The sequence below is a fragment of the Bacillus rossius genome, chromosome 7 (genome assembly GCF_032445375.1).
Source record: "Bacillus rossius redtenbacheri isolate Brsri chromosome 7, Brsri_v3, whole genome shotgun sequence".
Classification (NCBI taxonomy): domain Eukaryota; kingdom Metazoa; phylum Arthropoda; class Insecta; order Phasmatodea; family Bacillidae; genus Bacillus; species Bacillus rossius.
Window position 1 is genome coordinate 53,229,598 of NC_086335.1, and position 16,357 is coordinate 53,245,954.

Sequence of the window (16,357 nt, forward strand, 5' to 3'; positions counted from 1 at the left end):
CGCGCCGGCCCTGGCCAGCTCGACGCACATGAAGCAAGCGATTTTAACACACTGTTAAGAGGCGCGTGGCCTGGCCTTGCTTGTATCTGAGTGAAACCCCCACCGCGACACAGGTATAGCCCGTCCCCTCCTATACCACTACAAGTACATGGAACTCCCCATTAGTGGGCGTCATTCTGACCCGCGGTGTCCAGGCAACGTTTATGTCTCCTCTGGAGGGTTCTACGGGTCCCGAGAGCCCCTCTAGGACGCCATTGTTCTGGAAGCTTCGAGTGTTAGGTCGTGGGTTTTGACGACGCGAATCTTCTGGCGGCTACGAGACCTTAAACAGGGCGGGACTCGGAGCTGCATGAGGCGACGCCGACCTGCGGCTGTGTTGGCGGAGACTTGGTGGCCACACCTGGCGAATCCTCGGAGCGATACAAGAGTGAAGCGAAGAGAGTGAGTGAGTGAACTGAAGCTATTTTCCACTGTCAGACGATTTAGTTAAATTCTTAACCCCACTCAATTACAACAAGAGTAAGAAATATTTGAAAAAAGGTTTGTTCTAATGTCCTGGACGGAGAAACATGTCCGACCCACCTTTGTGGCGAAGTCGTTGGAGATGTTCGTTGCCGGTGCAAGCAGTTACATCGGCGATTAGCGCTGACGGCGGAGCGGTAGACCTGCTTCAGTGTGCGTGTGTACACTGCTAGAAACTTTTTTCACCTTAAATTTTCGAAGACCAACGCTGGTTAAAAATTATCCAGGGATCTTCGTAGATTTAATCGATATCTTCGTAAATTTACGGGTTAGCAAGTTCACTTACTTTGAAAATGAATCCACAAGAATATTCTTGGTACCGTATATAAGAAGAAGAAAAAAACACTTTAAAACTAGTTACGACTCACGTATAAATACACTTATTTCTTTCACATGTGCGTTTACCTTTTTTTTTAGTACCGAAGAGGAGAATTCATAAGATGACAAACACGGTTATCTGGAATCACCAAGAACTCTTCGCTTATTTGAGGTGAATTCTTTTCAAACAGCGCATCCTCGGAGCAGTCGTCCACGGTACCCCACACACGCTCACGTTCTGCCCGGACGCCGACCGCCGAACGTGCCACAGAAACAAAAAAAAAAATAGAACGACGCCTTCACCCGATAGCGAGCTGACCTCCGGAGCGAAAAAAAAAAAAAAAAAAAAAAAAAGGGAGAGGGGTGACCCGGCTATCAGCTGTCCGCGGCAGGTCAACTGTCCTCCCTCCCCTCCTACCCAATTTCCAAACCCACCACAAAATGTCGCAGCGCTGACTGGAAAGGAAAGATTGCATTCGCGCTGACTTGCGCACTCGCGACTCTTGTATCGCACGAGATAAATGTACAGCTCCCTGATTGGCGGTCGTCTTCACCCTTCCCCCCCCCCTCTCCCCCGAGGTGAATATCGGGAGACGTACCAAACGTATTGGTAGCGAAACTATCCTGGCATACACTTAAATGGTCATAACAAGAAATAATCGTAACTTGAAAAGTACTTGAGAAAGTTAGAAGGAAAAAAAAACTAATTCTATTTTTGTGCTATGATACTGCTATCTCTAGTGTTTTTTTTTTGTTTTTGCCGTCCATTTAGATTCCATGTAGATACAGAGAGTAACATCCATTTACATTCCATGTAGATACAGATGAAAAAAAACTGCTCTCTACAAACACTGGAGAATCTGTTGACTTAATATCTGGCTGCTCCAGGAGACCGCCTGGCCCTGAGGGCGCGGGGGCGATAAGGGCGACACTGGCCCGTGCATCGCGCGCCTCTTCGCCCCTACGCGCCGGGCACAGATCTGGCGGGCTGTCATCGCGTCGGCAAACGCGTCTCTGTGGGACTTGTAGCGGTGACTTTTATCCTTTTATGAAGGAATGTTGCAGATAACGGCTCCCTGCAAATACTGTGCGTTGCATTCTACGCGCCTGAGAACGTCCGCGATAACACACGTTTCAACCTTTCCCACTGTCCATAAAAACACACGCCATGGACGAAACCATGGAATGAAACTTGTATGGAAACATGCAATTGCTTCTTAAATGCCATTCGTGATCGGACACTTTCGGCAAATCTCGAGGGGTTTGTAAATGGCGCGTAAAAAACCTGGAGCTCTGCACGCCGTCTGGCGACTCGCATACGCCCGTTCCCCCTCCTTCTGTTAATCACGTGATCTCGAGCCAATCCAGAAGGTCCGAAATATCCCATTCGTCTGTCAAAATGTTTCCCAAGCTTTAACCTCCAAAATGTTGGCAAGGTATTGCCGGCATATGCACACTTTAATTGTTTTGAAGGTTGTTTATTTGTTTAGTGGCTTCCATGAAATTTTTTTTTACTTACAATTGAATACATTTTAAGATTTGAAGTGTTATACAAAAACCAACCGAGACACGTAATTTTAATAAATTACTTATAGTATAACTGAAAATACACTAATAAATATCAGAGCGAAAAAAATTTTGAGTTTGATGATTAAGTTGTTTAACTTTCATGATCGTCAATTTAATCGCGCAAGAGATTTTTTTCACCTGTCTGTTGGCAGCATTCAAAATGAAAAAAAGTATTCGATGAACGGGCGGATCAGTGTGAATCCCTCGCCATCGCCAGGATGTTAATGCCCGAAACATCGCGGAAATTTAGGTGCTCGATAGCGTCTGTTGGTGTTTAGCAAGTATGAATTAGAATATCCATAGTTGAATACTTCCCACTTCATTTAAGACTGTTTCTACACTGCAAAAATGCATACTTATGTCAATGTTTTGGCCGTCTAACCTACAAAGCTCAACAATTAGCTAAAAGATTAAAAAAAAAAAAAGGGGGGGGGGGGGCTTTCAAACACTTACCTTGGAATCTTGCGCAATTTTAGTAAATGATTCACCTGCGTAACTACGAAATGAGGCTTGGTGTTTTTTTTGCTCCATTATTACAGTCACTTTCTTTTGTTCAGTAGCCATTACGTTGCTCTTAAATAAGTTGTTACGTTCCAAGTTGGCCCCGGCAACACAACCCGGAATAATAACAAATCATCTTATCAAATTAGTGTATTGTCATCGGTCCTCGATAAATCTACAAAGTTTGAATGAAATCTGGCCGTTTAAAGTGGGTCAAAATCGCACCCAAAGGAGTCGGTTACAAACATACAGGTGAAGCTAATATAAAGCGTGTAAAAATCAACACTGTTGTAGACACGTAGATCATTTTTTATAACTTGGTAGATTTTTTATTTAAAAGTTTAAAAAAAAAACTTCTTCAGATTTCCTTTGTTTATTACTAAAAAAAACTCTGGCATACGTGATCGTGATACAACTTTGCTGAAAGATTATTCTTCGGGCCAGAGGTGCCCACCCACCCCAAACACTATGACTCACCCCCCCCCCCCCCGAAATTTTTTATGCCATTTTCTCAATGATTTACTCAATTATTTTATAATATTATATTTTTTTTAGTATTATATTTTATCACATTTTGCATTAATTAAAACTGATTTTCTAATAATAATTTTGGTCATATATCAGGTAATATTTCCATCCTGAACCGACAGATGCCAAACTGCTTTTGTTGAGGAAAGAAGTGCGGGGTTGCCAATTTGATTTACAAGATCCCTTTCAATTATCAAAGCACCAGAAACGTATTTTCATATTAGAAGCTGTAATTATGTAAATAATATATACATTTTTCTCGTATTTTAACCACCCCCCCCCCTTGAAATTTTAATGACGCAGTCTGCGTCGTTACCCCCCCCCCCCCCCTTGTGGGCACCCCTGCTTCGGGCGGGCCGTAATAAAAAAGGTACAGTAGTGGTGGTCTGAGTACCGGGGTGCGGGCACTCACCATGAGGAAGGAGTTGAGGTTCATGCGGCGGAGCACGGTGTTCTCCATCTGCGACACCTTCAGGAATATCCGCAGCAGCTCCTTCTCCTTCTCCAGACTGGCCAGCAGCAGGGAGGCCGCCGCCTGCGCACACGCAACCCTCCCTGCTCATCGGCGCACAGCTGCACCCGGGGACGTGGCTGGGCTGGTTTGGGGACGCACCACAACGCCGAAATACACTAACGCCGAAAAATGTCATTGCAGGACTGCTACACAAAGGTTAGATTAGGTTAGACTAGGTCAGGTTAGACTAGGCTAGGTTAGGTTAGGTTAGGTTATATTACACTAGGTTAGGTTAGGTTGGGTAAGGTTAGGTTTGATTGTGGTATTTCGGCGGTTAAGGTACATTTAAGAAACACGCACAAATTCATTCCGTTGTTATTACGGCGTTGTGGTACACAGCAGTTAAACTGCTGCAGTTTTCTAGCTGTCGGCGTTGTGGTCAATTTTGGCATTCGGCGTTGTGTCAACGACCCGGGTAGTTTCCACTCCTTCCCCCCTCCACCACAAACCTAACAAGCCAATCTTTTCCCGGCATATTGATTTCACCATTACAAAACATTTTCTATTCAACTAAAATGGTAAACAAACAGATTTTGTTGCAGTCATTACTTTTTAAAAAATCGGAGTTGATTAGTACGCGAAAAATACCCGTTTTTTAAATATGTTGATAGTATATACATGCATTTATATTTCAATATACAAATAATTCAGTTCATTTACCCTCCAACACTACGTGTTTGCGTACTTCATTACTAAAAGTCCGTTTTATATACTAGACGTCATAAAAGTTATTTTTGTAGAGAAACAAAGTTTCGTCGAGGTAAAATATTTTCTTCAGAAAAATCAGACACAAAATAAATTTTATATATTCATATTGTTTCCTCGTGTATATTGTTTCCATGCCCTTTTCTCACGCGTGTACGTAGGGTTGAGAGGCCTAAGAACTGCTGAGGCTGGAGGTGTTACAATCGCGTGCCGAGATCTTTCACGGGAGAAGATGGAGATATCAATCACCGGCGGGTTGAAATATTCGAGAGGGAACACGTCGGAGGTGAGGACAAAGCAGGTATTCCGACAACAGAGGGAGATCTCTCTCCATCTCTTTCTCCCCCTTACCCTCCCCCTCACACACACACGCACACTTTTACTCCTTTCACCCCCCCCCCCCCCCTCCCCCCGCCAATCCAAAAGAACCTTATTTCGTTCCCTCTTTCTTTCCCCTCGGTTATTGTGGAAAGAAACCCCTCACGATGATGAGCCTCATCCTTGGAACATCGCGATGCCACACCCCTCCCCCCCTCCCCCCGAATCAACTACCCTTACCCATACTCATCTTCCCATCACGAACGCAAGCAAACGATGAAGGGGCGCGGGAAAGGGAAAGAAGAAAAAAAAAAGATGTTGATGAATGTGTTTCTCTCGCAGGAATTTCCCGCGCATCGTCGTGTCTATTATATCGTAGCGCATACTCGCAGACACTACTTGACTTCTCACTCTCACGAACCCAACCTGCGCTCGGACTAATGGAGTGGATGGACCACGTGCGCAGAAACACAAAAGACTTTCGCGAACAACGCTCTCAATCGTCAAGTTAAAGAAAGTCGTACGTCGAAACAACTTGTCTTGTTCCCGGCGAACGAGTTTGTTTCTGAAAGGTTGCTTTTTGGGCGTTGTGTTTCCTTCTGCTGGGATACTATTTTTTTTTTTAATTTTAACCTTAGTGCTCGCTCACATACACCATGAATTTTTTTTTTTTAAATTTTTTAATTTTATCGTAACATCTATTATTTAAGGGCTATTTATGAAATTTTAATACGATACCTCCCTTCCACTTGTTTGTTGTGTCACAGCTATTTTCAACCGATATTCACTAAGTGTAATGTGATAGGTGTTAAACGTTGCGCAAGTGTTAGTAATTATTATCTCTTGCACGGATTTTTACACCCATTTATATTTCTAGAGAACGATTAAGAGTTGGGTTTTCATCCTTTTCCTAGTAGGAAGTACTTAAACCTCCCAAAGGGACGTCACAATAGGCTACCATAAGTTCGCACCCTCTCCTTGTTACTGAATATATCTTGACTGATGGATAATTAAAGCAAATATCTTGTTAAGTGAGCAAAGTAATTGTTTTGACAGTGCAAATAGTTAAAGATACCCGAATAACAAAATTTTGTCGCATAAGCCATGCAAATATTTTTTTTACCCAAAAAGGATAGCATGTTTGATTTCATTTGGAATTGTTTTCAGTAGTATGGTTATTTTTTATGATAGCGTAAACGTAGCAAAACGTTGTTAAACACAGTAGCTAATAACTGTTTAAAATGGAACAGGGCTTACGTTTCTGCGAATATTCGCGTAAAAGTCTGTAAATTTGCTGTAATTTCTATAAGTGCACCAGTTACCAAGCGAAGCAGAGATCGCTGGAACGTAGATCTAATGTGACGGTCATTGGTTATAGCCTTGGCATGGTTAAAATTTGTGAGCCCCGAGTAGCCCCAGAAGTTAGGAGCCCCAGTTGTATTCTTGGAGATCCCATCGCGGCTTTTTGTTCCTTATTAGCCAGAATTTATTTGCTGTGAATGGCTACGTCTGTAGCAAATCTGTCGATTGGCAATATGCTGTGGTCTTTGAAAATCTCTTGAAGTGTTATCTCTGTCCAAATGAAGGTAAGCATTTTCAACATTAAACGCTAAACAATTTTTTATGGCAGTAGTGGTCAACTGGCAGCCCATCTAAAGAATCTTTTAACAAAGACATATTATCAGGCCTACTGTCGTGCATTCGTGTAAGAGCCATTTTTGTTTAAATATGTAGATTAAGTGGCCAGCAGACACTATTATGAAGTGTAATCCATATATTGTTTTATAGCAATACTTCTAAGATTATTATATTTATGTTTATTTTTGAAAATATTGTTTTAAGAGAATTATTTTTATGTGTGACATCTTAGCTCTCGGTATACGGCATTTGGTGGAAGAAATTTCGTGAATGGAACGGAAGTCGCATGGAACGGAAATGTGTAACCACGGTGCTGCCATCTGTTAAATTACATCGCTAAATTCGTATTCATTGCACTCCACGAACTGATACATGCGTGGTACACAACGTAGCAACGGTGCGATAAACACCGTCCGAAATGTGTGTTCATACTCAAATGTTACGGTACGTGCCGTCAGAACATCATCAACGGTCGGGGTTTAACGGAAAATTTTGTGTTCGCAATCATTTCTTCCTGCGGGTATCACCACGGGCCTTCGATGTTTACCTGCCGCGTGTTGAAGTGTGTGGCTGGCACACTCGAAAAGGGTGAAGTTGTTTGAAACCAATATGGAGACTGACGGGACGAGAAAGCCATGATCTCGGGGAGCCTGTAGAGGAGTATGAAGGGGGGAGGGGGGCAAGACCCCGGACCCCGGGGAGGGGGGGGGGGAAGCAAGTGAAAGGTTGTTTTCACTGCCACGGCGGCGCGGAGGGTAAAAGTTCTCCAGGATGCCGTCGTCGGAGAATTCAGGTCAGGGCCAAGGGCACCGCTTGCACGTACATGAGAGGTAAAGAAGGGGGAGGTAGGGATTGAATGAACGTAAGGGCGATCCCCGCACGCTGAAACTCTTGTGCGCTCGCCCCTAATGGCGTTAAGCAAGCACTTTTTACTATCTCATGTCTGCACGACACTCGGCTCTGCTTGTAGGAGTTTTTTTTTTTCATTACTGTTATTTTCTTAGTTAAGTGTATAAAACCTTACCCATCAGTTACAAGTAATAACTATGAATTCCATTTAAAAGTTCACTTTATTGAGCAGCTGCAAAAAAAAATATTTTCTTCACGTCTGGTTTTATAATCCATAGTATTTTTTTTTAAATATATAAACACGTGAAAAATAACGGAACCCACTCAATGTGAAACAAGTACCAGAAAACGTATTACAGAGTTCCAAATGCCAAAGATGATCTTTGATTTTCGTTTTGCCGTAAAGAGTTTGATTAAATGATACAAATAATATACTATTTGAAGAGATGTTATCTAAAGAGAAGATGATCGATGTGTGTTTGGAATAAACATTTTATAGGGAACTTCTGAACATGTTCATGATCTATTTTCACACGAAAAAAAAAAGTAAGATACTTTTCAATCCTTACTTTCAAGAAATATCACGTCTGATTTGAAGCGTTATTTTTGAAGCACTTCGACGCGGCCAAAATGGAAATTTCCGTGTGGTTGTACATTTCAATCTTTCCAAAATGAATGTGCTATTCACGAAAGCAGTGCACTTAACTTTGTTAGTTTTTTTTATTCTCAAACAATAAAAAAAAAATCTGTACACGAACATGCGGTTGTTTTTTTTTTGTTGCAAAATCTTGTTTTCAGATAGGCCTATATGCAAGATAACTGTTATTTGTGAAACGTCAGTCAAGCATTCATGATTGACGCTTTCTGTTCGACTAAACGCGTCGTTGGAAATTCTATGTAAGTCGTTTTCTGTGTTTCCACAGCTATCGTCAAAATTATATAAAAAAATATTATTTCCGTTGCCTTTTACTGCTCAATAAAACCTCAATGACACAGTCGCCATCCTATCTTGCTGACAAGTTTCAGTACCTCGGTTTCCAACATGGTACAGGAAATTGCTTTTCGCTCATCCCATAGCTAGAGACCCGGAAAATTCGCGGGTTCATTTCGTGTTATGCTAAAATTCAAATAATTATACCTTAGTGCTGCTTCTGTCATTGGTTCACTGTTAATCTGGAGGACTGAGGGCCAATTAAAGACCCTCACTCATAGAAGTGTCGAATCACAGGTCACCCAGTCGAGACGACTCACGAGTCAGCAGCCAATGAACAGTTGGCATTTGCCCGAGTGTGTAGAGGATATTGGAGTCTATCCTGGAGGTCATTGAACCCGCGAATTTTCCGGGTCTCTACCCATAGCATAAGGCAGCTACATTCACAAAAAAAAAATATTTTTTATATGACTACTGCACGATCCTGGAATAAGTCAACCCGAGTCAAACTTCAGAATTACCTTTCGATGTTTGGGAAAACAATTTTCAAATACTTACTTAACTCCCGTGCTCAGATTTAATTGTGGTATCAATAATGTGCGACCCAATATGCGTGAATGTGTGTGAACGTGTATGGTATTTTTAGGATTGTTTATTTCTTAATAAAATGTTTGTTTTTATAAAAAAATTGTCTCAAAACAGATTTTAAATAACCCTTTTAAATTCCATTTTAAAAATCTTATACGTTAAATCGTGTTTAGTATCGCATGAACTAATTTTTTTTTAAATTCTTGTTAGCGATTTGTTAGTTTAGTTTGTATTTTATTGTGTTTAAACACGTGTCAATTGTGTTTGGATAGAGATCACACATCAAGAGATTATCAATGTCCACAGCATATGGCCATTTTAACTCTTCTAAAAACACAGTTTAAAAACTTAATTCCTGAAAACAAAAAATCTACTTCCCGGCCTTCGGCGATCTCTCAAATTCTTTTCCGTAAACAGACACCAGCGGGATATCTTGATCAGTTTTCAAATGGCCGCGTTTTTTTTCTTTGAAGCTCTGCGCGCCGTGTGTGTGTGTGTGTGTGTGTGTGTGTGTGTGTTGGTGTGTGGCCGGGTTAGGCGGGACCCCCATACGGTGCACACAGCTTCAGGGAAAAAACAACGCGACCACTTCAAAACTACTCGAGATATCCGAGTGGGGTCAGTTTGAGAAATCCCTGAGGGCCGAAAAGTGCTTTTAATTTCGGATTAAGTTTTGTAAACTGTGTGTGTGTTTTTAGAAAGAGTTAAAATGGCTAAAAGGCGTGTATTTGGAATAATTTTTAGGCGTGGAATAACCGGTACAGATTCTGGAACGCACTAAAGGGACTTGCACTACACCTTTAGCTTCGTTTCTCCGCCATGTATTGTTATGGTCACAGCTCAAATTTCACGACGAGAAGACTGTGCGCCAGCTCAGAGGCGACACCGCGCCAGAAGGGGGGAGCTGAATTGTTGCCCCTTGGATGGGCAGCCTATCAGGATTTTTTCTGACAGTGGTGTTTTTGAAAGGTTGTCTGAATTGTTGCCCCTTGGATGGGCAGCCCATCAGGAATTTTCCTGACAGTGGTGTTTATGAAAGATTGTCTGAATTGTTGCCACTTGGATGGGCAGCCCATCAGGAATTTTTCTGACAGCGGTGTTTTTGAAAGGTTGTCTGAATTGATGCCCCTTGGATGGGCAGCCCATCAGGAGTTTTTTCTGACGGTGGTGTTTTTGAAAGATTGTCTGAATTGTTGCCTCTTGGATGGGCAGCCCATCAGGAATTTTCCTGACAGTGGTGTTTTTGAAAGATTGTCTGAATTTTTGCCACTTGGATGGGCAGCCCATCAGGAATTTTTCTGACAGTGGTGTTTTTGAATGATTGTCTGAATTGTTGCCCCATGGATGGGCAGCCCTTCAGGAATTTTTCTGACAGTGGTGTTTTTGAAAGATTGTCTGAATTGTTGCCACTTGGATGGGCAGCCCATCAGGAATTTTTCTGACAGCGGTGTTTTTGAAAGGTTGTCTGAATTGATGCCCCTTGGATGGGCACCCCATCAGGAATTTTTCTGACAGCGGTGTTTTTGAAAGGTTGTCTGAATTGATGCCCCTTGGATGGGCACCCCATCAGGAATTTTTCTGACAGTGGTGTTTTTGAAAGATTGTCTGAATTGTTGCCCCTTGGATGGGCAGCCCCTTCAGGATTTTTTCTGACAGTGGTTAGTTTAGGATAGGTTATGTTAGGTTAGGTAAGGTTAGGTTAGGTTAGGTTAGGTCACTTTACAAACTAACCACTGTCAGAAAAATCCTGGAGGGCTGCCCTCCCAATGGGCGACAATTCAGTCGCCCCGCCAGAAGCACCGGCGAGCGCCGCCTCGCCGACGAAGGTTGGCCCACCTGGCGCGTGCAGTAGGACTCGAAGGCGTGCAGCATGGGCGCCGCGTCGAGGAAGAGACGACCCACGTCCACCGTCAGCAGGTCCTCGTCTCCCTGCTCCAGGGCGATGTCCAGGGCGTCGCGCAGCTTCTCGGCCAGCGAGGAGTTGTGCTCCAGCAGCTCCTCCGCGTTCAGGAAGATGGCCTGCGCAGTACACACACTCTCTCCAACCACGTACTTTCTCCGTGTCTACACTATATCAAATATAAATAGTTTATCCACAAATTTAACATAGTATTAAAAATAAAGGCTACTTGGAGAAAAAAAGAAACGTAAATTAAAAAATATGGCAGTCGTCAGTGCGTTCTGCAAAGATTCCACAAGAAATTATATGCTTCTCAAAGCAACTTCCACACATATAGCTGTTTATCGTGAATGCGAACTGAACTGTTAGTAGTAAAATAAGTTAACTTTTTTTGTATAAAAAAATTTATGAATGATTTGTAACGAGAAAAAAAAGTGGGTGAGGGCTCTACGGATAAAAAAATAAAACCTATATTATTTTAATTTATTAATTATTAAAATAAAAAAAGCACCTGGGCGAGTGTGGTGATAGTTTAGGATATGCGCTGTGATTGTACAGTGTGTTGTTTTCTACTTTTTTTTTTTGCGCTGTGGCAGCACAGTGAGCAGTAGAGCAGTAAAGTCCTATGAAAAGAGCCGCGGTCTGCCGACCCCTGCGCCAGTTGGACAGACGGGTGCCTAAGTGTGTAGTGACTGTAGGAGATGACTGGGGACAGACGGGTGCCTAAGTGTGTAGTGACTGTAGGAGATGATTGGGGACAGACGGGTGCCTAAGTGTGTAGTGACTGTAGGAGATGACTGGGGACAGACGGGTGCCTAAGTGTGTAGTGACTGTAGGAGATGACTGGGGACAGACGGGTGCCTAAGTGTGTAGTGACTGTAGGAGATGACTGGGGACAGACGGGTGCCTAAGTGTGTAGTGACTGTAGGAGATGACTGGGGACCGCCGGAACCCCTTCGCCCGCTGACGGGCGGCCAATAGGCGCCTGTCTCTCTCACGTTCTCACCCCCACCAGCGGCGTTCGTCCTTCACGCCAGTCGCCTAGTCGAGTCCACCGAGGTCGTAATGGAAGGCGTTCCAACTCTCGATTTCCACGTGGACCGGATCACGCAAGAAATTCGAAGTAGTCCCGCGATATAGGAAGAAATCGAAACGAGTGAAGCTTGAAGGGAAGTGGCACGAAAATGCAATGCCGATTTTAACAGCAAAAGAGCCCGCCGTGTGTCGCTCAACCGTCTCCGAAACCACAGGTCTCCCCCTGGCAGTAAGATGGAAAATAATAAAAAAACATTTTCTTTAATTTTTTTCATGAATATGCACGATGGGCTATATGGCGCATGAATTAGAGCCGACTTACTCGGTACAGTAACATCTTGATCTGTTTGGTCGCGTTGACCACAGTTTGTCTTAAAGGCTCTTTCTCACACTCCGTGTTGAATTTTTGACGTGACAACGTCTAATAAATCGATGAACGCCGGCTGCACGCACGAAAAAGTGTCCCGTTACGCACATTTTCCCATTACGCTGTGTCCCGTTACGCTCACTGTACGCTTGCGCCGCATCTATCTCTCTTCCACTCGATTGGAACAACCATCAATTTGACTTTTTCGAGGCACATTAAACTTGAAACACTCCCATTCGTTTCCTACTTTTCCTATCATCGTTCTATCCTTAACAGAATAACACAGATTGGAAGAAGTTAAATAGCAAATATGTATAAAAGTTATAGTTAAAATAATCTGTTCGTTAAAGTAATAAACATATTTGAATTAATGAGTGCATATAAAAGTAAATTTATCAATTAAATTGTAGATTTCATTTCACTCCTTTGTATCCATACAAAATAGTGATAATTCAATAAAAATGATTCAATTTTATTCATAAAAGTATGCAATCATTTCATCAATGTTTTGTTATGACGTTGTCACGTTAAACTATCGTCCGTAAACCGACTTTAAAAATATTAAAAAAAAAAAATTGTTTTTTACGTTTGTAACGAACAATTTCTAAATATTACAACTCGTTGCTCGTAGTGTAACATCGTAGGTGTGAAACGTCGCTCGATCGATGTTAATTACAAAGACTTGAGGTGCACTAAGTGAACATCTGTTGGCTAAGCCCAGCCGCATTTATTTCATTTTTCCATATTTTTTTTTTTGTTTTTTTGCTGTAACTCAAAAATTCCCTATTTTTGGCATGTCAAGGCATAAGGCGTATCGCCCAGACCTTCTAAACCTTGCTGTAGTCGGTAAGCGCCGCAAGGATATGGCTTATTACTTCCAACAAGGCGACTGCAGCTGTCACTGATAATTACACCGGTTCACAAGCGCTGTGTTCGACAAGTAGCCGAAGCTGTGTTCTATGCCCAGCGAAACATAAAAAAAAAAAGTTTGAGTGGCTGTGTCCTGGACAAGGCCATGTGTTGTACGTGAATACGTGTACGTAACAGGTAATATTTTATACACAAAATATATTTTATGCATTTTATAATCATGTTTGAACACTAAGAAGTCGCGTATAGGCCGACATTATATGTTTTTGATTATATATAATTTTTATATTAACACCATATATATTCACTTGTAACTATATTAAACTAATGTTTTATATATAAAATCGATATATTTTGACGAGAGCTGGCTATTTTACACTAATATTTTATATATGCAATGTATAGATTTTGTCGACAGCTGACGATTGAAACATAAACGAAAATCGTAGCTTCTCCGAGTCAAAAGTTATACTAAATAGAAATCTCGGAACGCAGCAGCAAAATGACCTCAAAACGGCGGCGCTTCCCCCGTCACAGCGCGCGATGAGTCACAGTCCTCACTTGGCGTAACGAATTCTTTGATCCTTTAGCTATCCAGTGGTGTAATTAAATATTTGGATGGAGATGATAGATATGAGGCTGCAACACCGATTTTTGTTATCATTCGTTTGTTTTTTTAATTGCCTCCCACTATGGACGTATTCACGTCAAAAGGTAAAATAAGGCGGGAAGGTTGGCAGGCGGTACTGAGAGCGGCGGACTCGGCGAGACGGCGAGGGAAGGCCACCCCCGGGGAGGGCTTGCCTGCAGCTGGTCCGGCGTGAGTAGCCCCGCCACCAGCATGGGGCGGTAGAACTCGTCCAGCACGATGCGCAGGTCGCGGCCGTACTTCTCCTCCGTCTCCACGATCTCCGCGATGGTGTCCTTCCGCTCGGCGCGCCTCCGGTCGCACTTGCGGCACACGAGCGGCGCGAACATCAGGCCGCTGCAACAGTGCGAGCATCTCTGTCCTCTGGGACCAGCACAGACAAGCACAGGAGCGGCGCGAACATCAGGCCGCTGCAACAGTGCGAGCATCTCTGTCCTCTGGGACCAGCACAGACAAGCACACGAGCGGCGCGAACATCAGGCCGCTGCAACAGTGCGAGCATCTCTGTCCTCTGGGACCAGCACAGACAAGCACACGAGCGGCGCGAACATCAGGCCGCTGCAACAGTGCGAGCATCTCTGTCCTCTGGGACCAGCACAGACAAGCACACGAGCGGCGCGAACATCAGGCCGCTGCAACAGTGCGAGCATCTCTGTCCTCTGGGACCAGCACAGACAAGCACACGAGCGGCGCGAACATCAGGCCGCTGCAACAGTGCGAGCATCTCTGTCCTCTGGGACCAGCACAGACAAGCACACGAGCGGCGCGAACATCAGGCCGCTGCAACAGTGCGAGCATCTCTGTCCTCTGGGACCAGCACAGACAAGCACACGAGCGGCGCGAACATCAGGCCGCTGCAACAGTGCGGGCACCTCTGTCCTCTGGGACCAGCACAGACAAGCACACGAGCGGCGCGAACATCAGGCCGCTGCAACAGTGCGAGCATCTCTGTCCTCTGGGACCAGCACAGACAAGCACACGAGCGGCGCGAACATCAGGCCGCTGCAACAGTGCGAGCATCTCTGTCCTCTGGGACCAGCACAGACAAGCACACGAGCGGCGCGAACATCAGGCCGCTGCAACAGTGCGGGCACCTCTGTCCTCTGGGACCAGCACAGACAAGCACACGGGCGGCGCGAACATCAGGCCGCTGCAACAGTGCGAGCATCTCTGTCCTCTGGGACCAGCACAGACAAGCACACGAGCGGCGCGAACATCAGGCCGCTGCAACAGTGCGAGCATCTCTGTCCTCTGGGACCAGCACAGACAAGCACACGAGCGGCGCGAACATCAGGCCGCTGCAACAGTGCGAGCATCTCTGTCCTCTGGGACCAGCACAGACAAGCACACGAGCGGCGCGAACATCAGGCCGCTGCAACAGTGCGAGCATCTCTGTCCTCTGGGACCAGCACAGACAAGCACACGAGCGGCGCGAACATCAGGCCGCTGCAACAGTGCGAGCATCTCTGTCCTCTGGGACCAGCACAGACAAGCACACGAGCGGCGCGAACATCAGGCCGCTGCAACAGTGCGAGCATCTCTGTCCTCTGGGACCAGCACAGACAAGCACACGAGCGGCGCGAACATCAGGCCGCTGCAACAGTGCGAGCATCTCTGTCCTCTGGGACCAGCACAGACAAGCACACGAGCGGCGCGAACATCAGGCCGCTACAACAGTGCGAGCATCTCTGTCCTCTGGGACCAGCACAGACAAGCACACGAGCGGCGCGAACATCAGGCCGCTGCAACAGTGCGAGCATCTCTGTCCTCTGGGACCAGCACAGACAAGCACACGAGCGGCGCGAACATCAGGCCGCTGCAACAGTGCGGGCACCTCTTTCCTCTGGGACCAGCACAGACAAGCACACGAGCGGCGCGAACATCAGGCCGCTGCAACAGTGCGGGCATCTCTGTCCTCTGGGACCAGCACAGACAAGCACACGAGCGGCGCGAACATCAGGCCACTGCAACAGTGCGAGCATCTCTGTCCTCTGGGACCAGCACAGACAAGCACACGAGCGGCGCGAACATCAGGCCGCTGCAACAGTGCGAGCATCTCTGTCCTCTGGGACCAGCACAGACAAGCACACGAGCGGCGCGAACATCAGGCCGCTGCAACAGTGCGGGCACCTCTTTCCTCTGGGACCAGCACAGACAAGCACACGAGCGGCGCGAACATCAGGCCGCTGCAACAGTGCGGGCATCTCTGTCCTCTGGGCCAGCACAGACAAGCACACGAGCGGCGCGAACATCAGGCCGCTGCAACAGTGCGAGCATCTCTGTCCTCTGGGACCAGCACAGACAAGCACACGAGCGGCGCGAACATCAGGCCGCTGCAACAGTGCGAGCATCTCTGTCCTCTGGGACCAGCACAGACAAGCACACGAGCGGCGCGAACATCAGGCCGCTGCAACAGTGCGAGCATCTCTGTCCTCTAGGACCAGCACAGACAAGCACACGAGCGGCGCGAACATCAGGCCGCTGCAACAGTGCGAGCATCTCTGTCCTCTGGGACCAGCACAGACAAGCACACGAGCGGCGCGAACATCAGGCCG

At 45.4% G+C, this 16,357-nt stretch overlaps 1 protein-coding gene across 2 annotated transcripts in view; it reads right to left on the minus strand.

Annotated features, from left to right (window-relative positions):
• LOC134534030 (uncharacterized) overlaps window positions 1-16,357 on the minus strand; it is a 320,338-nt gene that overhangs the window by 17,957 nt on the left and 286,024 nt on the right. For both annotated transcript variants that reach the window (XM_063371973.1, XM_063371974.1), the window contains 3 exons: window positions 13,958-14,138; window positions 10,818-11,000; window positions 3,851-3,973 (listed from right to left, as the gene is read on the minus strand). In XM_063371973.1, the coding sequence (XP_063228043.1) occupies window positions 3,851-3,973; window positions 10,818-11,000; window positions 13,958-14,138 (487 nt within the window). The remainder of the gene's footprint in view (window positions 1-3,850; window positions 3,974-10,817; window positions 11,001-13,957; window positions 14,139-16,357) is intronic.